The sequence below is a fragment of the Fomitopsis serialis genome (assembly GCF_022376445.1).
Source record: "Fomitopsis serialis strain Sig1Antser10 chromosome Unknown B0H18scaffold_44, whole genome shotgun sequence".
NCBI lineage: Eukaryota > Fungi > Basidiomycota > Agaricomycetes > Polyporales > Fomitopsidaceae > Fomitopsis > Fomitopsis serialis.
In genome coordinates this window covers 73,694-98,738 of record NW_025955004.1, presented here as the reverse complement: position 1 = coordinate 98,738, position 25,045 = coordinate 73,694, and the positions used below count along the sequence as shown (strand labels likewise).

The following is a 25,045-nucleotide window of genomic DNA, read 5'->3' as shown; positions in this document are numbered from 1 at the left end:
TACTACTGTGCGTGAGGTGAGTTTATTATGTTATACATGTCATAGGCGGTGTACTGAGTATGCACCCAGCAGGCCCAAAACGCCGTGTGCGGAATAGTCGCAAGTTGAGGCCGAGCCTTCAGCTTCAAGTTCAATCGTTCCGACCGGGCTCGAGAGCCTATGGAGTTCTTGTGATACTCACTGAAGCTTGTAGCTACCAGGCGTAATGACTACTCAAGACTCCTGTGGATACCTGGAACACCCACCAACATACCAAGACTTCCTTGACCACTACCTCTTACCCAACAAACCGGTAGTCATCGGGCCTGCCTTGATCTCCTCCTGGCCTGCGCTTTCAAAGTGGGTCTCCGAGTCTGACGGGTCTCCGCGCATTAACTGGGAATCCCTCTCGCGAGCGTATGGCGACCAGCCAGTCACGGCAGCAGACTGCTCCACTCGCGAGTTCAGCGATCAAAAGCGACAAGACAAGACCTTCCGCGAAGTAGTCGATCTATGGCGTTCTGGCGAGGGCGTCTCGCTCTACGTGAAAGACTGGCATCTCGCTCGCGCTGTGCACCCGGAGATCTTCTACGAAACCCCGGACATATTCAGGGACGACTGGATGAACGCGTACTACTCTGTCTGCACATCGGACGACTTCCGGTTCGTCTACACTGGTGCAGCGGGGACGTTCACGCCGCTCCACCGGGATGTCTATACTAGCTATTCCTGGTCTACGAACGTCTGCGGTAGAAGAGGTGGTGGCTCTTCCCTCCTGAGCAAACCAAGTTCTTGCTCCGGAAAGGTGCTGAGGAGCATCTGGAAACGGCCTTCGACGTACGGCATGTAAATCAAGCCGATTTTCCCAAGTTCTCGGAAGCAAAGCCAATTGTAGTCGAGCAGAAAGACGGAGAGACGATTTTTGTGTGAGTGCAGTTCTTTGCGCCGTTTGAAGACACTGCTCGATCCTGTACAAGGCCGAGTGGGTGGTATCACCAGGTATGCCCCCATTACGCTGCGCGCGCAGTCAGTGCGCAGCTTGCTGTACTTAGTCTTCCCGCAGGTTGAGAATATAACTGAATGCGTCTCCATCAATCACAACTGGTGCAACTCTGTCAACCTCCCTTCCTTATACGAGTCTATGTGCGCTAAGGTGATCGAGGTCGAGCACGCACTGGAAGACGTACGCGAGCTGCTTTCGCAGAACAATCAGAGCGAGTCGGACAGTCACGGATGGGAACATGAGTGGGTTAAGATTGTACAGGATGTAGTAGAGAAAGACGCTGGGTGGAAGTACGTGCAATCCTCCTAACAAGCACATCGATGCTAACCAATATATCTCAACGTTGTACAGCTGGCTGACGTTTTGGAAGATGGTTCGGCACGCATTCGGGACAGCAGTACGCCCTGTCACGGATTGCGAGGTACACATCTACCGCTGTCTACTGGCGGGTCACCCATCTGACAGCTCTTTTTTTGTCACGCCTAGCTCTCAGGACCACTCTGGGAACCTGCCCCGCCATGGCTCACGCCTCCCTTACCCTTCGTCTACGACCGCGTGCGGACGTGCTACGATCATTTCCTCCGGCGCACGGAACGCGAGGTCGATCTCGTAGATGGTCTCCGTGATGTCCTAGACGAAATCAAACGGATATCAGACGGCGTCGAGACCACGCAGGGTACTCGCAATGACGGCACTCGGGGGATTTGACTGGTCCTGGTGACCCGTCGTAACGATCTCAGTTGACCACAGGAGGCTGTTTTCTGTGCGGTCGCATGTCAGCTCTGTCAAGCGACCGTGTCCGATACACGCGAAGTGCACACGACAGACATTTCGTCGACAGATCTGTATACTGGAACATGCCAATACCATGACTGGAAGCCTGGTGAACGGTGAATGGAACAACAGTGACCTGTCTCATCGACTCCGATGGTGATCTGTCGATGGTCTGGCTTTGGCGCGTCCGAGTCCGGCGACAATTGTTGCTCAGTGACACCGAGCGCCCATTCGGGAACGTTGATCACCCGGACCCAAGATTTCCCTACGGATTTAATACCCCGCCAGGTTTGGCAATTATACTCACCGCCACACCGTTGTGCTGGCATCCATCTCTTCCAAGTTATACACGAGCTCGTTCGTAACTCTGCGACAATGCAGCACGCCATTCCGTCTGCGACGGAGGCCGCCCAAATAAAACATCACCACGACCTTGATTACATCATCTTGATTCCCGAGATTACCTAGGTCAGTAACTCGGGCAATTCCAGCCTGAGGGCGGTGATGCTGAGACGATGATTGGCAGGACGATGATGCAGTGCATTCAGGCTATGCTCAAGCACGCGGTGTCGGCCTTGCATATAACACACGGCGCTTGCGACGTCTTCTGTTTCGTCGACTACCAGGTGTTCATATACAGTACCCTACCGTCCCCTTCCCTAATTTCTTCAGTGGCTGGCCCACTTTCGCTTTCGCGCTATCACGCTTTCGCAACCCCGCATTTCACGTCAATAACGACCTTTCACGTCTCACTACGTCAAGAATGCTTTACAGGACCGCTGGAACATTGGACGCAATGTCTCTACCCCACTCTCCCCTGGACTCATGAAGCTTGAGCCCGAGCAGCGCTCGCGGATACTCAAGTCAGGCCAGAAGGTCAACAAGATGCTGGGTGCGACACCGGTCATAGACGTCGTGTCCCCTGGCAAGAGCGCGCTTACGCCCATAAGCACGCCGAGGTCTGCTTTAAACGCCAGCGTTTTGGATGGTAAACGCGCGCCCTTGCGCGCGTTCACCGCCCCGTCGCCAGCCAGGCGCGTGCATATCGCTACGACTCGGGCAGACACGTACGACAATGGCCTCAAGTCGCCGGTATTGCAAATCACGGTGACGTCCCCTTCGAACGAAAATCAAGACGCGTCCGCGCACACCAGCAAGACCACGAACGCGGGCAGAGGGATCCGGAGGAAGAAGGTCCCAGCTGCCCTTCCTTTGAACCAGGCGTCGCGCACGGAGGCGCTGCCCTTGTCACCATTCCGCTATGCTACACTCAAGTAAGTCTCATTGTGCAGCATGTTGAAATCAGTTTCTCATGGGTTCTCAGAGCGGTCAAGGCGCCATCTCTGTCCCCAGTCGCCCCCTTTTCTCCGTTCTCTCCTATCACTGTAAAGAAGGTGGAAGAGAGCAAGGTCGAAAAGCTGCAGAATCTGGAGAAACTCGCGCAGTACTCCGCAGTGGGCATCCCTCAAGAGATGATCTACCCCTCCTTCGGCCAGGTGGAGGAGAAAACAGAGCAGATCACTTGTTTCCTTGATCTCTACCGCATGGGGACGATGGGCCAAGTACCCGGGCGTTCCGCATCGCTCGCTTCGGGATTGCACACTGCCCCTGTGCCGGTGCCCGAAGTTACCCTTACGAGCCCGACCGCCGCGGTCACCGCGCTCCTCATCAAGCGGCGGGGCAGGGCGAACAGCCGCAGCTCAACGGGGTCCATGAAGCGGCGTAGCCGGTCTGCAGGCGACTTTTACAGCGTCACAGATGCGCTCGCGCTCGAGAGCCCGAGTTTCGGCGCGCGCATGAACAGCCAGCTGCACGCGGCGTCCGTCCTCTCCCCAGTCGGGACGTATTCCGCCTTCCTCGCGCCCCCGGAGCCTGTCCTGTCCGCCGGGCGTGCCTCCTTCACCTCCGCGCTCTTCTCGCCCTCTATCTACTCCCAGATCTCTGCGCGCAGTGCTGAGTTCCCCTTGTCCCCGGAGCTGGTGACTTCGCCCGTGCAGCGCCAACGCACGATCGCGAAGGCGCGCCGCTCGATCCTGACGGACGACGCACAGAGGATGGCGACCTTCCGGACGCGCTTCGGCGTGCGCCCGCTCGAGTTCGCGCTCCCGGTGACGCCGCTGCCGCTCCCGATGGGTCCGCTGCCAAGCCCGCCCATGTCGCCTGCGCCGCCCGCGGAGGTGCGCTCGCCCCGCGTACCGTACTGGGTGAAGAGCTCGTACCGCCCTCGGGACTCCACGCACGCGCTGGAGCTCGTCAACATGCGCTACGATCCAGAGGGTAAGCGCCGGAGCGCGAAGAGGAAGACTGTCTTGCCGACGCCGACGACGCAGCGCTTTGAGCGTAGGATGGGGTGGGGAGGCGAGTGGAATCAAGGGGGTATGGCCAACTGGGTAGATTCGCTGAAGCAGCTGTGAGCAATTGAGTAGGAGGATGCGAGTGGGCGGTGAGGTTGCGTGGGGTCGCGCGTCGAGCACCGGTCTGTACGGTTGTTGTGGGTGCTCTGACGGTGCGTCGTCCGAAAGTCGTGAGAGTCCATGTATCAGTTTAACTATCTTTTTCTTTCCGAAATGACATGGGCATGCGCAAGTTTATTCCTAGTGCGTGTCACTGTTTGAACTTTGAATTGAAAGGCCTGCTCACTGAACGAGCTAAGTTCGTACTATGTGGAGGCCTTCCGCGGTCCATAGACTACGTATGTACTACTACCGCGCATCGCGTCTATGGTACGCAATTAACACGATACCATAGCTCAGGGGGGCCGCCCTGCACACTGGCAGTACTTACCGTGACTGAAGTACTTGTCAGTGATGTCCGTACCATTCACATGCCACTGGGTTTTGACTCTTGTATAGTCAATGCGCGTTCGGCTCGAGGCTTCGCCTGCGAAGAACTGAGTCACGTAGAATATTGTAGCTGGAAGGCGACAATCATACGTGGAGTAAGTGTGTGTTGTAAGTATCATCCCGGTATCATCGAATGTGAATTGGCAAGAGGAATCAAGTTGTTCGCAAGCGCCTGCCCCGGTGGCGGAAACCATCGGAGCCGCAAATGTTGAGTCAAACTTTAGGGCGGAGTTTAAAGCCACTCGATCGCGTGGACTCGACTGCCTCCATTCCCTCGTCAACGACCTTACCCAGCCTTCCTCAAGACTACCTACGACGATGGTGAGCATAACTTCCGTGGCGTCGTGCTGGGAGATGTATTCGACGCTCTCGGACGGCGGGAATTCTGGTTAGGACGTGTGCAAGACATTGGATGGTGCGTCTTGCGTCCAGATGACATCTCGAAGACTATCTAACGCCCAGCTGCAGCACCAGAATCCCCGTCTCAGCAAGGACAATACCATGTCCAAGCCCACGCTGAGCTCATTCATGGGCGATGAGGCGTAGCTATGCTGGGCCCGTGCTCATTCTGTGAGCGCGGGCGTTAGAGCTCCGAGTACATCGCGCCAGCACCTGCTTCTATGCAGTGGCATGGATCGCTGATGGCACTCGTCTCAATGACCAGCCCAAGGCCACTACCGGAAAGAAGGTCGCGCCCGCTCCCGCTGGGGCGCGCAAGCCGACCAAGACCCAGAAGAACCCTCTCTTTGAGGCTCGCTCGAAGAACTTCGGTATTGGTGCGTGCGCAGGCCTCCCGACATCTTTCACTCGTTGACCGTGTCGTCCATGACCGCGCTATGCAGGCCAGGACATCCAACACAAGACCGACCTCACGCGCTTCGTCAAGTGGCCGCAGTACGTGCGCCTCCAGCGCCAGAAGGTCATCCTCCACCAGCGCCTCAAGGTGCCCCCCGCGATCGCACAGTTCTCGCACACCCTCGACAAGAACACTGCGACCCAGCTGTTCAAGCTCCTGAACAAGTACCGCCCCGAGACGAAGCAGGAGAAGAAGACCCGCCTCGAGGCGACCGCGAAGGCAACCGCCGAGGAGAAGGAGGCGCAGGCGAAGGAGTCGAAGAAGCCTCTCTTCGTCAAGTACGGCTTGAACCACTGCGTCGCGCTCATCGAGGCGAAGAAGGCGTCGCTCGTCGTCATCGCGCACGATGTCGACCCCATCGAGCTCGTCATCTTCGTCCCCGCGCTCTGCCGTAAGATGGGTGTACCCTACGTGATCGTCAAGGGCAAGGCCCGTCTCGGCACGGTCGTCCACAAGAAGACGGCTGCCGTCCTGACCCTCCAGGACGTCCGCAGCGAGGACCAGCGCGAGCTGAGCACGATCGTCTCTGCTGCTAAGGCGAACTTGTACGTCGTCTCGCCTTATTGTAGTCGTGCATCACCTGACACGTCTCGGTAGCTCTGACAAGTACGAGGACAACCGTCGCCAGTGGGGTGGAGGCATCCGTGGCAACAAGTCCGCGCAGATGCTCCGCAAGCGTGCCAAGGCTGCCGGCCAGACCCTCTCGCTGGCCAACGCCCAGAAGCTCTGAACGGTCGCGTCCAACGTCGATGAAGAGCATCGTCGGAGGTGTTGTATGGGTCACAAAAAGCGTACTGTCGTCCTCGCTATGCATCGCTGGAGCTCGCTGCTATCGCTGCTAAGTTACCACATGTTGTATGTCGTTATGCTATGAGATGGAGATGATCTGTCTCATTCCCTATGCCGCTGTGACCTGCTGAGCATGTCGGTCTAGGATGGCCGTGGTGATGCCGCTTGTATCATACCGTGTACACTAGATGCAGTCCAGGCCTGAGGCGTCCGCGTCCGGCCGTTTCAAAACGTTCGTGAGCAGGCATTAAGTAGTACACTTGAAGTTGGGTACGAATTCCTCTGATGCCTCGGGTCAAACGTCAAACCTCTAGCACCATATGGTATACACTGTGTTCTGGGGCTGGTCAGCATTTGCAGGTACTGTGAATTGCGATAATTCAGGAGGCAGCCACGTGAATATGTGCAGTCCCATCCCCGTGGAAGTTCGCCTTGATCGCCTCAACGGCCTCTGCGACCTTCGCACCTCGTTCCATCGTTACGAGTAGCCCCTGCTGCTTGATGCTGCCGTCCTCCGTCTCGCGGAAAGGGCCCCATAGTCCCATCGGGTACACCCAGAAAATGCGCGCCTCGAGAGTGCGGTCTTCGGCGTCGACGCGCTCTTGGCCACGGATGTACCCCGCCATGGCCATTTGAAAGGTGTCGGACCCGATCGAGATCTCGTCGAGGGTGCTGGCGGCGAGGAGGGCGGCGAGGAGAGGCGTGCATTCGGTGCCAGTTGAGCGCGCGGCGTTGTAGGGCCATTTGGGTGGGGGCGAGGAGGATGAGGTCGTCGGCGTGGACGAGGATGGTGTCACGGTGGTCATGCCTCCAGGCTCGGCGAGTGAGTGTTGTGTTTGCGATTGGATTGCGAGTTGTCTGTGGTGAGGCGATCAGGCGTACCCCTCGGGTAGTACTGGTGAGCGTACCGAAGTCTGGCGGCAAAGTCGAAGCAGAATCAAGGAAGAAGGAGCGTAGGGAAACGGGCGGATAGTGCTCTTCAGAGCCTTGGCAGAAGTGTACGCACGAGCATATGCTGGTATGCATCATCATCGCCTCGCCTGCGCCGGTCCTAGGTTGTGTTCGTGAGCGTTATAATATGGTTGATGGGCCTCTTACAGATGCCAGTGGCAGTTGCCCCGAGCGGCGACAGCTATGTCGATACTCTGCGCAGAGTATGTATCTCAGTGAAGGGGCCATGCTATAGGGCAATTCCGAGTTCACTCCCAGGTGCATAGGTCAGAATTGATGGTATACATTCAGACTGAACATATTGCGAAGTATATATCGATACGTTCCTCAGAGATAGGGAAGATGCAACCAGGCTCATTGAACATTGTTGCGTACAACGTCCTCCGCAATGGGCAATACGTCGTTCCACATCGGAAAGTCCTCCCGTGCCCACCGCTTCCTACCTTCCTCACTGGTCACATCCAGGAAATGCTTGACAGCAAGAATCATCTGCCGCGCACAGACCTCCTTGCGCACTCCGCCCACACCCGTCGCCAGCCCCGTCATGCACACCTTCCGTATGGACTCACCCTCGCGCTCGCCGCGATTCACACTCTCGTTCCACCGCTCTACCTCCACCAGGAGGCTCCACATCGTGTTGTACACGAGGTCCTCGTGCCAGCTGACGTCTACTGGGTAGCGCATCGTGGGGCAGACCGCGAGGACGCTGCAGCGGGGGAAGCGCGGGTTCTGGCGCAGCTCGGGGGTGAGCGGGACGAGCGTGCAGGTGCCGGGCGGGGCGAAGCCGAAATGGCGGGCCTTGAGCGCGGCTTGGGCGCATCGAGTGAGCGCCATGATGTCGCCCTTGGGTGAGAGGGCCTCGGAGAGGTAGTAGTCGAAGCTGTCAGTGGTCGCGCGTGGAACAGGCGGTTCAGCGAATCATGGTCGTGCGTGGAAGAGAGGATACTGACCCGCCGTCCATGATCCCATATGAATTCGCTGGCGAGACCATGCAGTCGAACTCGGAGTGGGGAGGCTCGAGCGTGTCGAGCCGAGCCTCTACGACGTGAGAACGTTGCTGATCCTGTGAAGGCAGCAGCTCCTGGATATGGCGTTTCCAAGCTTCATTAAGGCTCGGTCCCGGCGAGGACGCCTTCTGCTTCGGCTCCATGAATACGAAGGTAACACTTGTCATGGTTCCTGAAACTGGTGAGAGACTGGTGAGTTGACTTCAGCCTGCATCATTTGGCGTCGACGACTTACAACTCTGAGTCTGGCGCTTCGGGGCGGCCTGAGTTCTGCCTGAACAGATAGAATGCCTGCTTTTCGAGCCGGGATCTGCTGCAGCGTTAATCTTAGACTCGGAGGTGTTGCCTGTCGTAGACACAATCAATTGAATACCCAGTCATTCTCGAAAAGGATCAATGTACGCACGTCTGTGCAACACCGATACCAACGGCCCAGGCAGAACTCTCTGTGAATGTGATCCAGGTTTGACAGAACGAACCCTGAGATTGCCACTCCGAATCAGCATGCAGCACCCTGGCGGAGCCGAGTCTAGTTGGATTGTATCGAACGTGCATACAGTAGGTAAGTAAGTTACCGGGTAAGATATTACTTCAGTGAAGTGCATAGGGAAGCTTACGTAACTATTTCGTCGAGACTGTAGACAGCTGTAGACTCGGGGTATCGTGACTGATGTACAACTACACTGATGGCACTCTGCACACCGGAAGGCTACTCGTACCGTCGTACTACTTATACATGGCGTGAAATGGGTTGTGCTCTAAGGCGGAGGCTCCCGAAACACAGATCCCCACAGGAACGGACATGTCCGCCAGACGACTGGTAGTCTGGTACTGGTCTGGAGAAGGAAGAAGGACCAAAGAGGCAGTTTCGGCGACAGCGCGCGGGTAGCGATAGGGGGGTGCTCACACATGACGTCGTCATATCGTCCGCTGCGCGCATACGCGAGTCAGCATGCGCATCATCCCTATGCCGCCAGCCACCCTATAAAGAGGCGCACTAGCGGGAGACGCGGACGCACCTTCACGTCCGACCACTGCACGACCAGCCGCTTGATGCGCGCGGCCAAGTTCTTCTTGCACACCCCGCACGACAGGTGCTCTCCCAGCGGGCACAGCGTCGCCTCCATCGCGCCCGTCGACTGGTCTGCCGCAGAAACGTGAGTCGTCGCTCGGATACAACCTCTCACGAACGCACCTGGACGGGCATCCCACGCTAAATACGCCGAGGCCAGTGCCCACGCGCAAGTCAGCCTCTTCTGCTCTGCGGAGTTGCAGGCCGCAGTCGGCGTGTGCGTGCGCGGAGGCGGCAACAGGAGCCGCTTGAGCGCGTCGATCCGCCCCAGGTGCAGGAAGAACAGCTGCCTCATGTACAGCGGGCCCATGCGCACGATGTGCTCGTCAGAGAGGGTCCACAGCTGAAGGCCGAGCAAGTGCGCGGACGCGGGCACGGCGAGGTCGTGCAGGTCGTGGTGCGCCGCGAGCGCGTAGACCTCGACCGGCGCGAGTGGCGCGTGCCCGAGGATGAGCACGTACAGCGGCGTCGAGGTCGCGCAGTGCTGCGCGACGGGCACGCCGTATAGCGCGAGCGCGTCGACTGCCGCGATGAGCACGTCGAGCGAAGGCGAGTACCGCGCACATGAAAGGTTGTAGATGCTGTGGAGGACGACGTTCAGGGTGGCGGCGGACTCGGGAAGAAGAATGACCGATCCGAGGTCCTCAGAGAGACCCACAGCCTCGAGCGCAGGGTGGGGGCCTTTCGGAGACTTCATGGGCAGCAGCCCGCGGAAGCCGTTCTCAGAGGCGCCCAGGACCTGATTTGAGTGGACGTAGAAGAAGACGGCGTCCGAGGAAATGAGGATGAGATCAGGCGGGAGCGGGTTAAGGTTGGCGGTGGAGGAGAACGTAGTCGAGACGGAGACAACGGTGTTTGTCTCCGCATTGGCCTCACCAGGCGACCCTTGGTCCGAGGCCTGTACCGTCGCAGAGGATTAGGGCGGATCCAGGAAGATCCATCGCGGAGAGAGATGCTTGTTAGCCGACTGGAGAGAAAGAGACTCTGATTGCGCTTGCTCACCGGTGGAGTGGGCACCTGAGAAGGGGGATAAGAAGCGTACAGGGACGTCTTCCCTAGAACAGACTTTCCGGGAACTGCGGAGCCTTCGACAGGGTCGGTCACAAACTGAAAGACTTGATCCCACTCTTGAGTCTCCATCAGACTGAGTGAATCGGTCGCCGAGGATGCCTTTGGCAGGCGGGCTAAAGTCGTAGTAACACCAGACCTTGGGTGGGCGTGGCTAGGATGCGTATGGACGGGGTGCTGTGAAATATGAGGCTGTTGGGCTACTCGACTGCGTTCGTTGGGTACCGGAGTCGGGACCTGGTACGGGGGACAAGGGGCGGCTTGTAGCGAAAGGTGAGGTGTCTGCGCGCGCGCAGCCGGGGCTGAGGGAGTGTATAAGCATGAGCAGTCCGACTCTGTACGAACTTACACCAGAACTGACCGACGAGGCGGCGGACCCGACAGGCCGGCGGTGGCTGGTGCTTCTCGCTCGCCCAGGCTCGCCCGCTGCTTCAATCGCAGGCTCCCGGCCAGGCACCATTGAACGCACGCGTCCCCGCGCCAGACGCGTTTTCTACGTCGCTTTCTCAGTACCAGCCCGTACGCAGCCACGAGCATGGGAGCACTCACCGCGTCAACAAGGGATATATACATAGACGCGCTACGAAGAGACAACCTCGAACGCGTGTGACACAATCAGAGAACCGTAAAGTTACGCTATGCAATGACGACCAATCGGCATGTGAGATTGGAAATCTCCGGGGTGTGAGTCGCATGTTGTCGCGGGATTGAGGCGTTGTCGACGCGTCGATCTCCACCAACGCACGCGACGGACGGGCGTGTTCCCACCTCGAACGGCGGTTGTATTGCGGGCGCGGAGGCAAAAGCCTGATGATGTTGCCGGACAAGCGAGCCGCCATCTGTTCACCGACGTGGTCAGTGCTTGGAGGCATGCGAAGAGCTCGTCCGGGATTATCAAAGGCGAGCTCAGTGTGGTATTCGCTCCCGCCAGTGAGGAGTCGTCTGGACACCGCGGTCCGAGCAGTGTCGCGAGCTAACCGGAAGCCCTGGGTCACATGATGTATAGGAGACCGTCCTCCCCCACTCAAAGAGGTCTCGTTTAGAGTCTGCCTACGGGAGACTAATAGAGGCGGTTGCGGGTGCGCTGTGCCGCCGCCAGTCTTCCACATTCGAGGTATGGAGGACCGCTCGTCTTGTCTCTGTTATTTGATCGCGGAATGCAGTCAGTATGTTACTCTCGCCCAGCCCGAGAGTTTAGCCACCGACCGACAACTTGAACAAGTACATTTTTTCTCTTTTTGGTGGAGCGTTGCGTTGACCGAAGTGATCAACGCTGGACCTGGCAGTCGACAAAGTCGCCTCCAGGTATCCCGTTGGCGGTCCGGGGGGTTAATACCCCGGATGAGTTGGACCGACAACAAGTACTTGCTTGAGCAACTTAAATAACTTAGTGAGAGTGACGATCGGAGTGAGGCTCGTGAGAACTTCCTCGGCACGGATCCTCTCAATTGGATACTAGAATCCTACGCCGTCTTGCTCTCGTCGTAACATGCATGGCTCGCATTTTATCCTATATAGCATTCTGTGTGCCTTGGGACTTCCTCTGATATACCTCTGTTCCCTGCAAACGTGGTCAAATCTGCCTTACCACTGTGCTGGAACCACTGACAGATGTTCGACTCGCCCAGCGTGAGCGACGACCTGCGATGTACGACAGCAAATTTACCTCCAGAGGCTTGTGGACCAGCGGTGCCCAATCTCAGCGGAGCCGACGATCTGCAATGCACGATGCTCAGGCTTTGCTTGGGCCGAACTCGCTCACCGCCACGCGCGACCCTCTTCTACAGTAAGTGGCTGAGGTCCGGTTGGTGCACCTAGCGGTTGACTGTGAGTGGCATCTTCAAGATCCAATTTCCACATTCCTCATCCCCACGTAACCATTGTTTAGGCTGAAACCGAGACTGACGTGAATCTGGGACGGCGACCAGTCATAAGCTCGCTGTGTTCGGGTCACTAGTCGATTGTCGGCATGAAACGGAACTGCTTATTACCTTGAGCTTGTGTATCTGCAGACCCCGACGCCTTACGGGTTGATCCACGAACAGACGCGCCGCGCCAGACACAGCGCAATGAACCGTTCTGAGTTTCAGAATCGCAACACCAAAGAGTCACCCTGAACCTGTTCGTCCATGCAGGCGCATCTGCCCTCGCATCCGAAGGGCGACGGTGTTGTGTGTCCGAGTCCGTGTAGTCTGGTTCAAGACAACGCTCTTCCGCTATCAAGCCTTTGTATTGCGCCAAAAATGGTATGTCTACCCTTGGCAAACCATAACCGACACTTAGGGCCTTTCACTCCCCACAACTTTGCCAGCGTTAAGCCTCCCTTGTTGTGATACCTGCGCAAGCCATCGTTTCCGTCCCTGTTTGCCTCTCTAGCTTCACTCATTCAGCATAGGCTACAGCAATGCGTTCGAGGTGCGTACAACACCCTTGCTGTCGTGCCGCACCGGGACTGAGATTCGGGGAATTTGGCGGGCTCTGCAGCTGCATATGGAAAAGACACCAAGCAGGCAAGCAACATATTCGTCAGTAGAGCATATTGGAACTTCCCCGAATGACTACTCGCCGGAGGTTCGTGAGCGACATAGAAGGCCCCGAGACTCCTCAGCTCCTTGCGCGCGTTGTTGCATTGATCCTCTACTCAGCATGCGCTTCTCCCAGCGCATACATCCACCTTGAGATGGCGTCCGAGACTGGACCTCGCGTTGGTCCGTTTATCGTTGTTCATCGGTGCGCGAACCCAGTTGGGACACCCGCTTAGCCCTTCGCGCTCCTTCTGCCCAGAGACGCAGTGCGTCGCGGGGCAGATTGGGCGGGGTCGGACGCAGTGATGGAAGAATGGGACGAGAACGGACGGAACAAGAAGAAATGGAACGAAGACGAACGGAGTGGCGATCGACGGAATGGTGACGTTCTCTTCTCAAACATCTCGCCATGGGCCCTCTCCGCTCGTGTTTCACGGGAGGTTCTCGAACACATCGTTCATGCGATGGACCAGCCACGCGCAACTTGTACTCCCCCCAACCACGCGAACGTCGACATGCTCGTCAAGCATTCGAAGAGAAGCTGTGGCGTTATGGCAGGTGGCTATATGCTCGTCGCTCGTCGCTCGAGCCTGGGCGGAAACACGGACACCCATCTTCCGAGTCGTCGTCGTGGGACCCACTTCTGTGCGTCCATGGTTGAATGTGTCAGCCTGACAGACAGGGTTGCATTCCATCCATACGGCATAACGGGCCACACATTTGGTTGTGACCCCTACAATTGCGCTCGCTGTTGCACGGAGCCATTGGACAGCTGGCTCTAGAACGTCGAAGACTTCGTGTGGTTCTCCGTCAACCTAAGTGAGTATACTTTCGTTGCACACGTTTTCAGGCCAAGGCGTCAAGAAACCTTGCGCGTTTGGAATGAAGTACGGAACCATGGCGGTAGAGCAGCCTTGATGCTCGGGGCAGCGCGAGCGGTCTCGTCGAAGAATATTGATAGCCACAGCCCAAGAGAATGTCATGATTAAGGACTGAGATTCTCCGGCCATTCGATCAGGCTTCCCGCTACATACGGAAGGGAAATCAGGCAGTCAATCATTGCATACAATGGCTACCGTGCGTTACCGTTTTGCTCCTCTACTCGCATGGCGCATACACTGAGAGCCTTGACCAGAACCCGCGTCAGTCCGTCCATTATCGTCGGTGCGCGAGCCCAACTGACACGATTACCTAGCTCTTCGCTCCTCCTTCCAAAAGCGCGTGGTTTCTCGAGTGGGATGAATCTTATGACGTCAAACACGTTGAAGACGAATGCAACGAAGACGAATGGAGTGACGGCGGATCAGCCCACCGTGACGCTGGCGGTCGTGGCCCTGGTCTGCGCAGCGTGTCACCCCCGAGTATACTCTACGATCGCGATCCGCCCTTGCGCGACGCTTCGAGATAATATTCAAGCAGTCTCGCAAGTCTGGACATTGCCATGCAGACTCGTTGTCTCGTCGCCCTGTCTGTCCCTCGGTTTGCACCACCCATCTATGCCCTGTGGATCGGACTTCCTGCGCCACGGCGGCGCTCATTCCTGTCAGGTTACAGGGTCTCCGAGTCGATGATGATCGATGTCCCTTGATGGTGTGGCAGAGGCGTCTGGTGACCTGCTCCAGTGATTCTTGGGCCTATCGCGAATCAGTAAGTGTGACATAGGATACCACACTCTACCGCACAGACATATCGCCGTCGCAATGCGCGCACAGAGATTGGGCAACCAAAGACTCGAGACTTGTGCGAGACGCATCTGCGTCTCGCTCACCGAATCAGGCAAGGGCTTGCTTCCATCCTGTTGAACGCTCACTTATGTGTCCTATAGCTTGATGCATCATGATGCCATGCGGACCCGGCTTCAGGGTATGCCGATTACAATTGCGGACTGAGCAGACATCAGTCTCTCATGCTGTCGGTACTATGCTTCCTGTCTTCGAATTCTGGCTCACCGCTCGCTGTGGAACACGTCTCGTATCTTCGACGGATTGTCCGAGCGCGCGAGGCGATAGGGAGCGAACGTCCCATCGGACTGGCCCCATGGATGGTTTGATAAACCGTTTCATCGCCGCCTATCCAGGTCGCGATATCATATCAAGTTGCGAGGAGGTTGACCGTATCTCCCTTGCCCGAGGTCCTTGTCTCGCTTGGGTTCCCGACCTGAGAAACCTAGTCACTACGCTTCTTGGTGGTACAGAACAGACGGATACACTGCATTTACAAGGTGCGCCCGACATATTTTCTTACCGAGCTCATCGGAGTTTACAGTGCGTGTGACTTGGGGTAGCACCCTTGCCAGCACGATGTCTCAGCCAGACAATGACACTCTGCTACAGTCGTCCACTCACGATGCAAATAGATCGCTGTAAGTCTAGTCATCTCTTCGAGTCTTTGTATTCTGATGTACCCTTGAGGAGTGATATCATGCAATTGCCCCCGATCATTGCTGCCAACCAGCGACGCGAGTTCCCTATCGATATTTGGGAGCGTGTCATCGAAACTCTGGCTTCAGAGACCATCCTCGCCGATCGTCGCAACTGGTCTGTCCCTGTGGAATGGAAAACTCTGGTCGCCTGTACCCTAGTGTGCAAGGCATGGTACCATCGCAGCTGGTTCTGCCTCAACCACCATGTTACGTTGCGTCGGCGCGAGCAGGTCACGAGGCTTTTCAACAGCTCCGTGCCGTACTGCCGCTACGGAGAGCAGTGACACGCGTTACAATCGCAGGTGGTCTGGATAGCACCTCGAGCGCCTACGTATTCCACATCTGGGACGCTTTGCGGCAGCACTGGCGCGCCCTGACATGTTGCCCCAATTGACGAAGCTGAGGATTCGACACGCCCATTGGAGGGCGGCCGACATCCCACCTCGTTCGGTAGCCTTCCTGGATACCTTCCGCTCTGTCCGTTCGCTGCAGCTTGTCAACATTTCCTTTCGACTGCCTCACAGTTGGTCGATTGATAGCAGCACTCCCTGCCCTCACTTGGTTGCACTGTGTTTCGTGTACTATGTGACGGGGCAGAGCGAAGGACTCGAAGCATTCCTGCCACAGAGCCCACCTCACTCCGCAAGTTGTCACTCTGCGAACCCGTGGAACTCCAGTTCCAAACATCCCTCATCCGTTTGGAGAAGTGCACGGTTATAAACTGCAGGACTCCAGCTCGAGATATACTCCCATCCACGTCACTCTCGAATCAGGCAACACTCAGCGACTACTAGATTGAATCGCCAGTTCCTGCAACTTGTCAGTTGGAGCTACATATATTGGATGTTCCCCTCAGATGCAGGCGAGGCTCTACGTGAGTATTCGTCACGATTTGTCGATGTTTTCAGGCTGACATGTGTCATGCACAGTTTCGCACGTCAATCTTGGCAAACTCAAGTTGAAGCGACTCGCCATCGGATTACATGCCCACTAAACCGGATTACTCCTGGATTGCTCCGTTGATATCTACTGTATCATCAACCACGATCGAAACACTCGCATTCACGTTCAGGTCCCACAACACGAATGGCACGGAAGACAGGATGAAGATCCTGCTGGATCGCCTGGCGCAGCATGCTGATCTCAAGTTGCTCGATGATGCGCTGGCCAGCGATCGTTTCGAGAACCTTCACAAAGGGGGGGTTGACATTTCCCTCGGACTCTCTCGTGCGCATGACCCCTAGGGCTTGGATGGATAGGTCAACAAAAGGAGAAATGGCAGGAGCTCATCAGGCAGAAGATGCCTCAGTCCGCGAGAAGAGGCATTCTGAGGTATGACGTGCACGATATCGCGATGATCATATCTGACGCGTAGCATTAGCATTGGCTTGTCTCCCGAGGAGTAGGAACCTGAGATCTTGGGAGGCATGTAATTGCCGCAGTGGAGAGCATTCAAGTTGAAAGCGAGGAAGGCTGACAAGACGGTCTTTGCTACCGTGTGGCCCTACCGTACGTTTGCGGAGAGGCGATAAGTACGCAGGTTGGGACTGGTAGGTGCTGGTGCAACACGTCATCGCCTGTTCTTTGACTTCGCCCCCGCCTCTCCGCCTCTGATCACTCTGGCTCATCAATGATTCTCTTCGACGGACTCGGTATAACTAATGAACACACTCCCTTCTACTCTACCGCCACTCTACTGGCGGTGCGCCAGCGATGAGCTGGAGGTGGCGACGCGACCGTTGGTTCGTCGTTAAAGCCGGAAAGGGATGTCCATCACCACCGGGTGTCACTAGACCGCTGTACGGTTTCTACCCTTCGTACTTCCTGAGCTAAACATCGTCCTTCATTCACTACATGTTTTGCTTAAACATCGCTTTCCCTCTTGTTTTTCTCCATCGCTTCTCGCTGTCACTGGGCTGGATTGTCCGTCTCGATATCGTAGCTCTCTCCGCTGCCGCCACCAATAGAAATGATAAATGGTCGTACATCTTTGCGAAACTCGTTCCATGGCACGCCAGAATAGCCCCGCTATCTGCGTGATGCCCGAATGAGCTGCACGAGCGACTGTGCCCGCGCCCACCAGCTGTTGCCATAGGCAAAGCGATCAGCTCGCTGACGAATTCCCTGAAAGACCTCATGAATTGTATGGGCAGCAGGGAGAGGCGGGTATACGTACCAGCTGTCCTTCAATGAGCCGACGGGGTAGTCGAGTTGCCGAGGAATTGTTGTCTGCATGGCCCACCCGAAGCGGTCCTCCACGATTGCCTTTGTCGTCGTGAGCGCTCGGAGACCCTCAGCGCCCCCTGCGATTGCGATGACGAGTGAGATCACAGCCATGCATGTTGTCCATGAACCACTGCGCACCAAATCTGCCGTAACCACTCGACTTCGTGCCACCGAACGGAAGATCTTGGCTGTTAAGAACATATCATGTCAGGGGCCCCCCCATCGTAAGTTGCCACTCACTTCAACTGCAGCGGAGGTCAGTCAGGACGATTCTCGGTGAGCACAAGCACACTCGCTCACGTAGAACTCGCCATAGCCGTTGATAGAGACCATGCCGCACTCCAGCTGCCTCGCCACCTTGACGCACTGCTCCTGATGGGTCCGAAGACGCTCGCTCCGAGACCGTAGCGTGTGCCATTGGCAATGTCGATGGCCTCCTGAACAGTTTCGTACTTGATAATGAGAGTACGGGCGCGGAGACTGTAGTCCAGAAGCTTGGCTCAATCTTACTACCATGTACACCAGAGATTGACCACTCACGCTCGCGTTGCGCGCATTGCGACTGGGGGCTCACATCGCCGATGACGGTCGGTATGAAGTATGTACCATGCTCAAGGTACGGATGCCTGTACCGCTCTCCACCTTGGAAATCAAGACCGGCATTCGCAGCAAGCCGCACGAGCTCCTCCGTGTGTCGCACCCTGTCTTCGTTGATCATCGCGCCGACGTCTACAGTGGGTACGAACCCATCGCCGGGATTAGTGAGCGTCGATCCAAGCCGCAGCTCCTCTGCGCGACGCTGAATATATTGTGCAGTTCGTCGTACTGCGAGCTATGGACGATGAGCCGCTCGATGCCGATGCAATTCTGGCCTGCGTTATGGCTAGAGCACTGAATCAGGAGTGGATAACGGGCCAGGTACGAGGGAGTCACTCACAAGATACCACGCATCCAAAGACTGGCCCATTGCTTGAGGTTCGTGTACGGCAGGATGATGGCCGGGTCTTTACCACCGAGTTCCAGAGTGACTGGTGTGAGGTGCTCAGTTGCGGCCATCGCTACCTGTCGCCCGACGTCCTCCGACCCAATGAAGGTGATGTGACGAATGATGGGAGACCTCGTGATGGTTCTGCATCCTCTATATAGCAGCACACGAGCTGTTCGCAGACGGTTCAGTAGGAGCTCCAGCATCTAAGTAGTCACAACTCACCTGGATCAGTTCAGGATCGCGCCCGCACGCCCGCAGACACTCCCTGACCGCCTCGACGAACCACGTTGTCGACCAGACTACATTTTTAGAACATTTGAGCACAATAGCATTACCGGAGAACAGGGCAGCAACGATAGGCGACCAGGCATTGTAGAGGGCTACCCAGGAGCGTCAGCATTGGCACAGCTCGAACTCTCCGGGAGTGCACGCACGATAGTTCCAAGATACGATGGCCGCTACGACCCCGAGCGGCTCATAGCAGACCCAAGATTTTTGTAGAACAGGAGGAGGTTGCCCCGCCTGCTTTGCGGACGCAGCTGCTCTTCTCCGTGTTTGATCAGCCAATCCAACTTCGAACATGTCGTCATAATTTCTCCCAGTGCGGCATCGAGTACTATAAGATGGGCGATATCAATGCATTGCACGAGCATGGCATATACCGGCAGCACTCACGAGTCTTCCCGGTGTCGCGGCACACAACCCTCGCACATGTCTCCTGATTATCGACGAGCCATTCCTTCAAGCTGATCATGACACGTCTGCGATCCCGGAATGAGGTCTTCTTCCACTCCTTCTGGGCGTCCGCTGCACGCGCGATCTTGTTTAGAATTTGACCCGTGTTGTCCGCTGGTAAGGTGTCGAGATAGAAGCCACCAGTGGGGTCGAAACAAGTGATATATCTGATGCCCTCGATCCAAGGCGAAGGTCTGAGCTCCGGGTGACGTTGATGCGACTCCACGTTAGGATTCGGGATCGTGCGCGCTTCGAAGCGGGGGCCTATCTGCTGCAGCAGGATCATCATGAGCGGCCTTACTGAACGTCAAAGGGGGACACACAGGAGGTGGTGGTATCCTGAATGGCACGGCATTGTTATGGAAACCGCGGTTGATGACAAGGCTTACGCCCACAACGAAGAACAGAGAAAGCGGCAGCAAGAAGCTAGGGCCGTCTTCGTCCATTGCGATGTCGTAAGTGACACGAAGGTCTCGTAGTAGAGCAGAGCAGAGCGAGGAGGCCTAGAGGAGACAGACGTCTTGTCCGAGTCGCTGGTTCGCAGTCAATTGAAACGATTGCCTGAACTCGCGACGCTACAAAAGAACATGATTTCAGTGAGAGCACACATCAGTCAAGTTGAAAGCGACTCCGCACTGTGCGAGCACTGTTGATCGCTCTTGGGGCGGTACTCCGAGAAGTCAGCACCGGACGAAGGAGAGAGAGCAAGGACAACAGAGGCAAGTACTGATAGGAAGTATTTCACACATTTGTAGTGTGCCGGCACGGATAGATGCGTTGATTGAAGATGCATACACACGGCGTCGGAAGCGGTGTGTTCAACTTCTAATGGACGCCATGAGGTCTAGGCTGTTCATAGGCTATAGCCGACTCGGATGGCCCTCAGTGGCCTGAAGCCTCTGCAAGGTGGGTAGGTTATCGTCAGCGTCCATGATGTCAACCCACACCCGCTCACTGGCGATTAAACGAGAAAATGAGTACCCGGGGAGAGGACTGGTCTCCTTCTATGCAGTGCGCTTATAGCAACATGCTGTAATTTTGGGAAGCGCGTGCCACTGCGACGCAGCCATGTCCAAACCTTGTTCGATGAATGTTATAAACAAACTTAATCAGTGCGCACCGCATCGACGTGCAATCCTCGGGGAATGCTGCACGTACACACATACTGGGCGACGCGTTGCGCTGGGTTCCGAGTATCAGCAAAGACAAGTCGGGGACTGCGGAGGTGGATGTAACATCCGCGAAGCGCACGAAATCACAGCTTCACAGTTCGTCCGCGACTTCGGAGGAGGAAGTACGCGCACGGCACGTGATATGCGAGAGTTACCGTGGATTGTGGGTCGCATTGTCTAGCGGGCTACAAAGCTTGCGCTCTCTCCGGTCTATGACCGGACACCACAGTCATCCGGAGTACCGAGTGCCCTCAAGACACCGAAGGCTATGCAAGAGGTTCCATCAGTGCGTATATCAAAGGCGAGGCAACCACCCGCGTACCGATTATTCCAGCCGCTCGTATGCATCCGAGTTCCTCGTGTGGTCATGGAGGCGTCGCTGGATGTTGTGATCATGAAATTCTGGTGCATACACGAGGTCATTGCCGAAGTCACGGGCAACATCCGTGAGGAGCCACGCCAAGAGGTCGCGAGGGAGCCGTAATAGCTTGGATGAGCGCACTGCGCAGCGAATTAACAGAAATGCGCCTAAGTACTTCAATTCGAACTCGGTTACTTGCGCCACAAAACGAACTGTCCGTCTGGCCGAGCCTCGGGTCAAAACGGCCACTCAAGTACTCAAATACTCACCTGCGAGACGAGCCTGTTTTGTGCTTGGAGATGCATGATCGGCCTTTTGTGGGGTGTAGACATAGTGCAATTCATGGCAAGCTCAGGCTGAGCACTTGAAGGCTTTGATAGCGAGCGCGCTAAACCCTGGCGATATGTAGAAATAACAAAGTAAGACGAAAGACCAGCTTGGGATCAGCCTTCCGAGTCCGTGGCGTGTGCTTATAGTGTCCCCGTGGCTCCCCATGGCGTGCAGCAGTGGACAGATTGAAGTTCATGGAAAGCTGAATACTTGGAGATTGAAAGCTTTGGCTAACGAGGGCGAGCGCGCGTAGCAACCATCCTTGCCGAACAGACTTGCAAGTAAGACGGAAGGCAAAGGCAGCTCGACGACGAATTCGAGTCCGAAGGAGATTCAAGCCGGCGTCACGCCGACGGTCGTGAGTTGCCATATACAGGTTACATACACGAGATGTGACCCATTAAGACTTACTGAACGCAACTGCTCTTAAATGCCGCCTACACCCGCTCGTGCTTGAGAATCCTACTCAGGTTCTTGCGTGCGCCAGATAAAATATCCTAATCACCAAGGCTGAGGGAACTGCCAACTCTCCTCGGAGATTAACTTCCGCTTGCTGTGAGTCAGCACACTTTGTCGCCTTCCTCAATTATCCGAACACATCTACTACAGATATACTCGGAGATGTCGTCCACTCTGCCGCACGAAGTGGTTGACTACATCTCGAGTTCTTATGGGACGACGTGCGGTCATTGATCAACTTCTCCTTGACATGCCACCGCTACTACGACGCACCCATCTGTAGCCACCTCCTGAGACCTCTGCATTCGATATACGTCTATAGCCGTCGCGATCTGGACTTCGTATCGCGCGTCCTATCCTCGAAGCGACGAGAAAGTTCTACGAGCAACACGACCTCAGGTTCCTCAATATTTCTGAGCGTTCGCGGAAGCCCTTCGCACATACCGTGCCTCTTTGCATTTCACCATCGCATCTACCGCATCTGGAAACCATCTCCATGCACAGCGTCAACTGGACGACATTCAGACCCCCTGTGTCCTTCTTTCTTCGGCTGGCGCAATTTGTCTCCGTGACGCGCCTCGAGCTGTCGAGCTGCCGCTTCCGTTTCGCCCACGACTTGCGCAGGCTCACCAATTCTCTTCCCAATCTGGCGGAACTGCAACTGAACAGGATCAGTTGCGCTTTTTCTGCCGTCATGGAACAGCCCTCTCATGTTATACAGACGTTGGCGAAGCTCGACATGCGGCTAGTCTGCCTTGAAGGGCATCCGGATTCGTTGCTCGCTACTTGTGCGAGCTATTCGACTGTTACCCATCTCCAGGTACAGACGGAGTGGTTTACCTCTCTTGGCCACTTCCGTAACTTCGTCGAAGGCTTCCCAGTCCTGACGACACTGACCATCATTCTGGGATATGGACGCACCTGGGATTCTGCTGTGATGGCTGGGCCACCGTCGCTGGAATCGCATTCATCGGTCCCATCCCTCGCCACGTTCACTCTTATTTGTTACAGGAGTGATCTATATCACTCTGCGCTCATAGAGCAGACCCTCGCCTGGGCAGCGGGTACCCCTTCAGTTACTACGTTGAGGGATCTGCGCATAGGCGTGGCGGAGTACTCCACCATAGCCGGACTTACCATCGGGCTCGTGCTGGAGAAGGTGTCTCATACGCTGGAGACCCTACACATAGAATGGAGAATCCCTGGTGAGTGTAGCCTCACATTCTCTTGCTCTCGCTGACGTCGTCGTATATAGGCAGCACATTCTCACTCATGGGTGACTGCCTGGAGACCCTCCACTTGACCATCCACGTTGACGAGGATACACGCGCCTTCGAGAGAACCCGCTACACGATCGCTATGCACTCTCCAGCATCACCAGTCGCAATCTACGAGAGATACATCTATGCGTAGTCTTCCATTACAAGGACTATCCCGCATGCGACGTCGTATCAGGCGTGGCGGAGCCCCGGCACGTCGACTCGCTCGAATCAATTCTATCGCGCGAAGTCTTCGATGGCCTTCCTCAGGATTCTCATGGCGTCTCGCTTACGATCAACGAGGACGATGACCTCGAGAACCCAGTACTCGACGCGGCGTTGATTGCGATCCCTGCGCTCTTCGCGCCGTGGGACGCGCGCGGAATCCTCGAAGTATATATACCCCGCATGTACCGGTACAATCCAATCATCAATTTTCAGAAGACCCAAACATAGGGCATACCTCGATCGCGCCGGCTGTCCACGATGCGGATGTGTCCGGGCTCGCAGATGTACCGTAACGTGCACACGCCTGCATGGCGGTATCCAGCCACGAGGAGCGGATGGCAACGGGAGTCAACGGCACAGGGATTTGACGTATCCAGAGAGGGCAGTTATATTGCTACAGTTTCGCCTAGGGACCAGTCTACGTCTAACACACAATTGAGTCTGCCATGCCAGACTATCAACGATCTGCGTTGGAGAGCGGGCGGAAGCGATGGCTCACCAAATGCGCGAATCTAACTCTAGCATGTCGTCCACAATGCCTGGCTCATGGGCCAATAAGACCGTGCGTGCACAAAGAAAGAACATATATGAACACACCGAGATTCTAAGAGAAGAGTTCGCTCTAATAGCCGGAGGAACCGAATGGCATGCTCACGCACACCAGCCTATCACATAATGCACGTACTCCACCTCCTGCGCGGCACCGCTCCTCGAGCGCACCTCGCCGCTGGCTTCGCAGACAATGATGTCCTTCGACAGTATGATCAGGTCCCCATTCGGACCACCCTTCCCGGAAGAAGGGAACAGCTCCTCGACGGTACTCGACTCGAGCGTGTGTGTTGGCCGCAGCGGGATGATCAGGTGGAACGCAGGCGGTAGGCGGCCCGGCCTGCGGAGGAGCTTCTCCACGCAGTTCTTGATCCAGTGTGCATGCTCCGCCTCGTATATGATGTCCGCGCCGAAGATAAGGTCAAACGGCTCGTCGAACGGCGCGGCTGGAGCGTCTAGGGCGGGGAACTTCGCCCAGTCGAGAACGTGCGCGCTAACGGACGTTGAACCAGAAGACAATCCATGGAAGTTGGAGGCGATGTTGTCCCGTAGGTTTGCGAGGACAGACGGGTGGAAGTCCGTTGCGACTACCGAGCCGCCTGTACCGCCCTCCGCATCGAGCAGCTTGCCGAGTGCTACGCTGACCAGGCCCGTCCCCGCGCCTAACTCCAGTACACGCAGATTTGCTGTGGCGAGCGTAGCCCGAAAATGTCGGAGTCTTCGACGAGCATCTCAGCGAGGAGACACGCGCTCCCCCACGTCTGCGCGCCGACGCTAGAGTAGTCCTGGTTCTCGAGCGGCACGTCCGTCAGCTGGACCTCAATCGCACGTCGCCATTCTGAAAGCGAAAGGTCCGAGTTATCGTGCCAGCGGAGGCGGTGCCCGCACAGATCGCCAGCAGGGCAGATGCCTGCTGGAGGAGGGCCTCGAGGCTCGGGGTCCCTGCTGGTTCGTCCGCATCTTCGTCAGCAGATGCAAGGAGCTTGTAGACCTGCGAGACGAGCGCGGTGAGCCACCTGATCGCGTAGGCGCGTTCGAAGGCGTCCGAGCGGAGGGCCTCGAAGATGGGATCCGACGAAGGATGAGATCCGGACTTGAGAGACGCAGCGAATTCGGTGGGGTTATTCTGCGGGCGGTGACGATCGACGCGCCGGATGCCGCGGACGTCTGGATTGTAGATTAGTCGCAAGTAACGGACGGCCTTGGTGAGATCCTCAGCTGAATACGTTTGGATCTTGCCGATGGGTGGGAGGTAAGTTGAAGGTGCAGATAGGATGGTCATGCAGCTCCGAGTCTAGTATGGTATCTAGAATCTAGCTTGCAGTCTATATCTATGTTCCTGCCGACTGAGTGAGCTCGCCATCTCACGCGAAGTCTTCACAATGTGTAGAAGCTTACAACGAAGACTTGCGGTGTGGTTGCGGTTAGAAGTCAGAGACTGCCAGTGTT

General features: G+C 56.4%; 13 protein-coding genes across 13 annotated transcripts; 7 read left to right on the top strand and 6 right to left on the bottom strand.

Annotated features, from left to right (window-relative positions):
- Positions 1-205: 205 nt before the first annotated feature.
- Positions 206-1,690, top strand: B0H18DRAFT_955689 (Clavaminate synthase-like protein; the record flags this gene model as incomplete). Its single annotated transcript, XM_048042381.1, has 6 exons — positions 206-691; positions 733-905; positions 957-978; positions 1,043-1,272; positions 1,334-1,379; positions 1,469-1,690. 6 exons carry the CDS (start codon positions 206-208, stop codon positions 1,688-1,690), a joined length of 1,179 nt encoding a protein of 392 aa, XP_047892171.1.
- Positions 1,691-2,581: 891 nt separating this feature from the next.
- B0H18DRAFT_955688 (uncharacterized protein) lies at positions 2,582-4,170 on the top strand (the record flags this gene model as incomplete). Its single annotated transcript, XM_048042380.1, has 2 exons — positions 2,582-3,030; positions 3,081-4,170. 2 exons carry the CDS (start codon positions 2,582-2,584, stop codon positions 4,168-4,170), a joined length of 1,539 nt encoding a protein of 512 aa, XP_047892170.1.
- Positions 4,171-4,782: 612 nt separating this feature from the next.
- B0H18DRAFT_1105182 (50S ribosomal protein L30e-like protein) lies at positions 4,783-6,618 on the top strand. Its single transcript, XM_048032640.1, has 5 exons — positions 4,783-4,920; positions 5,264-5,375; positions 5,442-6,000; positions 6,053-6,310; positions 6,362-6,618. Exons 1-4 carry the CDS (start codon positions 4,918-4,920, stop codon positions 6,183-6,185), a joined length of 807 nt encoding a protein of 268 aa, XP_047892169.1. The 5' UTR covers positions 4,783-4,917; the 3' UTR covers positions 6,186-6,310; positions 6,362-6,618.
- B0H18DRAFT_449765 (uncharacterized protein) lies at positions 6,447-7,445 on the bottom strand. Its single transcript, XM_048038144.1, has 2 exons — positions 7,153-7,445; positions 6,447-7,102 (listed from the first exon to the last, which is right to left on the bottom strand). The coding sequence occupies exon 2, from the start codon at positions 7,048-7,050 to the stop codon at positions 6,625-6,627; it is 426 nt and encodes a 141-aa protein (XP_047892168.1). The 5' UTR covers positions 7,051-7,102; positions 7,153-7,445; the 3' UTR covers positions 6,447-6,624.
- On the bottom strand, positions 7,446-8,963 carry B0H18DRAFT_449699 (uncharacterized protein). The gene is made up of 4 exons (XM_048038143.1): positions 8,609-8,963; positions 8,438-8,548; positions 8,146-8,380; positions 7,446-8,075 (listed from the first exon to the last, which is right to left on the bottom strand). Exons 1-4 carry the CDS (start codon positions 8,805-8,807, stop codon positions 7,550-7,552), a joined length of 1,071 nt encoding a protein of 356 aa, XP_047892167.1. The 5' UTR covers positions 8,808-8,963; the 3' UTR covers positions 7,446-7,549.
- B0H18DRAFT_1013583 (uncharacterized protein) lies at positions 8,708-10,412 on the bottom strand. Its single transcript, XM_048029115.1, has 3 exons — positions 9,398-10,412; positions 9,222-9,346; positions 8,708-9,132 (listed from the first exon to the last, which is right to left on the bottom strand). The coding sequence occupies exons 1-3, from the start codon at positions 9,969-9,971 to the stop codon at positions 9,121-9,123; spliced, it is 711 nt and encodes a 236-aa protein (XP_047892166.1). The 5' UTR covers positions 9,972-10,412; the 3' UTR covers positions 8,708-9,120.
- Positions 10,413-11,128: 716 nt separating this feature from the next.
- On the top strand, positions 11,129-11,403 carry B0H18DRAFT_1013575 (uncharacterized protein). The gene has a single exon (XM_048029114.1). It carries the CDS (start codon positions 11,153-11,155, stop codon positions 11,339-11,341), a length of 189 nt encoding a protein of 62 aa, XP_047892165.1. The 5' UTR covers positions 11,129-11,152; the 3' UTR covers positions 11,342-11,403.
- A 1,265-nt stretch (positions 11,404-12,668) lies between these two features.
- B0H18DRAFT_1013573 (uncharacterized protein) lies at positions 12,669-13,187 on the bottom strand. The gene is made up of 2 exons (XM_048029113.1): positions 12,909-13,187; positions 12,669-12,826 (listed from the first exon to the last, which is right to left on the bottom strand). The coding sequence occupies exons 1-2, from the start codon at positions 13,006-13,008 to the stop codon at positions 12,729-12,731; spliced, it is 198 nt and encodes a 65-aa protein (XP_047892164.1). The 5' UTR covers positions 13,009-13,187; the 3' UTR covers positions 12,669-12,728.
- A 2,408-nt stretch (positions 13,188-15,595) lies between these two features.
- B0H18DRAFT_449634 (uncharacterized protein) lies at positions 15,596-16,280 on the top strand. Its single transcript, XM_048038142.1, has 2 exons — positions 15,596-16,163; positions 16,219-16,280. Exon 1 carries the CDS (start codon positions 15,668-15,670, stop codon positions 16,007-16,009), a length of 342 nt encoding a protein of 113 aa, XP_047892163.1. The 5' UTR covers positions 15,596-15,667; the 3' UTR covers positions 16,010-16,163; positions 16,219-16,280.
- A 1,037-nt stretch (positions 16,281-17,317) lies between these two features.
- B0H18DRAFT_1085600 (Aldehyde/histidinol dehydrogenase) lies at positions 17,318-19,684 on the bottom strand (the record flags this gene model as incomplete). The annotated part of the gene is made up of 13 exons (XM_048031936.1): positions 17,318-17,413; positions 17,462-17,592; positions 17,654-17,703; positions 17,808-17,881; positions 17,905-17,995; positions 18,049-18,314; positions 18,356-18,398; positions 18,453-18,644; positions 18,668-18,672; positions 18,726-18,883; positions 19,039-19,119; positions 19,179-19,509; positions 19,562-19,684. 13 exons carry the CDS (start codon positions 19,682-19,684, stop codon positions 17,318-17,320), a joined length of 1,641 nt encoding a protein of 546 aa, XP_047892162.1.
- A 429-nt stretch (positions 19,685-20,113) lies between these two features.
- Positions 20,114-20,894, top strand: B0H18DRAFT_955684 (uncharacterized protein; the record flags this gene model as incomplete). Its single annotated transcript, XM_048042379.1, has 3 exons — positions 20,114-20,148; positions 20,352-20,532; positions 20,640-20,894. 3 exons carry the CDS (start codon positions 20,114-20,116, stop codon positions 20,892-20,894), a joined length of 471 nt encoding a protein of 156 aa, XP_047892161.1.
- A 685-nt stretch (positions 20,895-21,579) lies between these two features.
- On the top strand, positions 21,580-23,139 carry B0H18DRAFT_449528 (uncharacterized protein). Its single transcript, XM_048038141.1, has 3 exons — positions 21,580-21,656; positions 21,711-22,765; positions 22,816-23,139. The coding sequence occupies exons 2-3, from the start codon at positions 22,057-22,059 to the stop codon at positions 22,971-22,973; spliced, it is 867 nt and encodes a 288-aa protein (XP_047892160.1). The 5' UTR covers positions 21,580-21,656; positions 21,711-22,056; the 3' UTR covers positions 22,974-23,139.
- A 117-nt stretch (positions 23,140-23,256) lies between these two features.
- Positions 23,257-24,878, bottom strand: B0H18DRAFT_955682 (uncharacterized protein; the record flags this gene model as incomplete). Its single annotated transcript, XM_048042378.1, has 3 exons — positions 23,257-23,351; positions 23,707-24,262; positions 24,426-24,878. 3 exons carry the CDS (start codon positions 24,876-24,878, stop codon positions 23,257-23,259), a joined length of 1,104 nt encoding a protein of 367 aa, XP_047892159.1.
- Between the last annotated feature and the right edge of the window lie 167 nt (positions 24,879-25,045).

Excerpts from the sequence above, each read along its gene's own strand:
- B0H18DRAFT_449528 (XM_048038141.1), top strand. The coding sequence starts at position 22,057 with ATGCACAGCGTCAACTGGACGACATTCAGACCCCCTGTGTCCTTCTTT. Across the intron at positions 22,766-22,815 it reads CATAGAATGGAGAATCCCTG|GCAGCACATTCTCACTCATG; the intron begins GTGAGTGTAGCC and ends CGTCGTATATAG.
- B0H18DRAFT_449699 (XM_048038143.1), bottom strand. The coding sequence starts at position 8,807 with ATGCACTTCACTGAAGTAATATCTTACCCGGTAACTTACTTACCTACT. Across the intron at positions 8,381-8,437 it reads GAAGCGCCAGACTCAGAGTT|TTTCAGGAACCATGACAAGT; the intron begins GTAAGTCGTCGA and ends GTCTCTCACCAG. Across the intron at positions 8,076-8,145 it reads TATGGGATCATGGACGGCGG|CTTCGACTACTACCTCTCCG; the intron begins GTCAGTATCCTC and ends GACCACTGACAG.
- B0H18DRAFT_449634 (XM_048038142.1), top strand. The coding sequence starts at position 15,668 with ATGTTGCCCCAATTGACGAAGCTGAGGATTCGACACGCCCATTGGAGG.
- B0H18DRAFT_449765 (XM_048038144.1), bottom strand. The coding sequence starts at position 7,050 with ATGACCACCGTGACACCATCCTCGTCCACGCCGACGACCTCATCCTCC.
- B0H18DRAFT_1013583 (XM_048029115.1), bottom strand. The coding sequence starts at position 9,971 with ATGAAGTCTCCGAAAGGCCCCCACCCTGCGCTCGAGGCTGTGGGTCTC. Across the intron at positions 9,347-9,397 it reads AGCGTGGGATGCCCGTCCAG|ACCAGTCGACGGGCGCGATG; the intron begins GTGCGTTCGTGA and ends TTTCTGCGGCAG.
- B0H18DRAFT_1105182 (XM_048032640.1), top strand. Across the intron at positions 5,376-5,441 it reads CTCGAAGAACTTCGGTATTG|GCCAGGACATCCAACACAAG; the intron begins GTGCGTGCGCAG and ends CGCGCTATGCAG. Across the intron at positions 6,001-6,052 it reads TCTGCTGCTAAGGCGAACTT|CTCTGACAAGTACGAGGACA; the intron begins GTACGTCGTCTC and ends ACGTCTCGGTAG.
- B0H18DRAFT_1013575 (XM_048029114.1), top strand. The coding sequence starts at position 11,153 with ATGATGTTGCCGGACAAGCGAGCCGCCATCTGTTCACCGACGTGGTCA.
- B0H18DRAFT_1013573 (XM_048029113.1), bottom strand. The coding sequence starts at position 13,008 with ATGCGCTGGGAGAAGCGCATGCTGAGTAGAGGATCAATGCAACAACGC. Across the intron at positions 12,827-12,908 it reads ATGTCGCTCACGAACCTCCG|CTGCAGAGCCCGCCAAATTC; the intron begins GCGAGTAGTCAT and ends TTCCATATGCAG.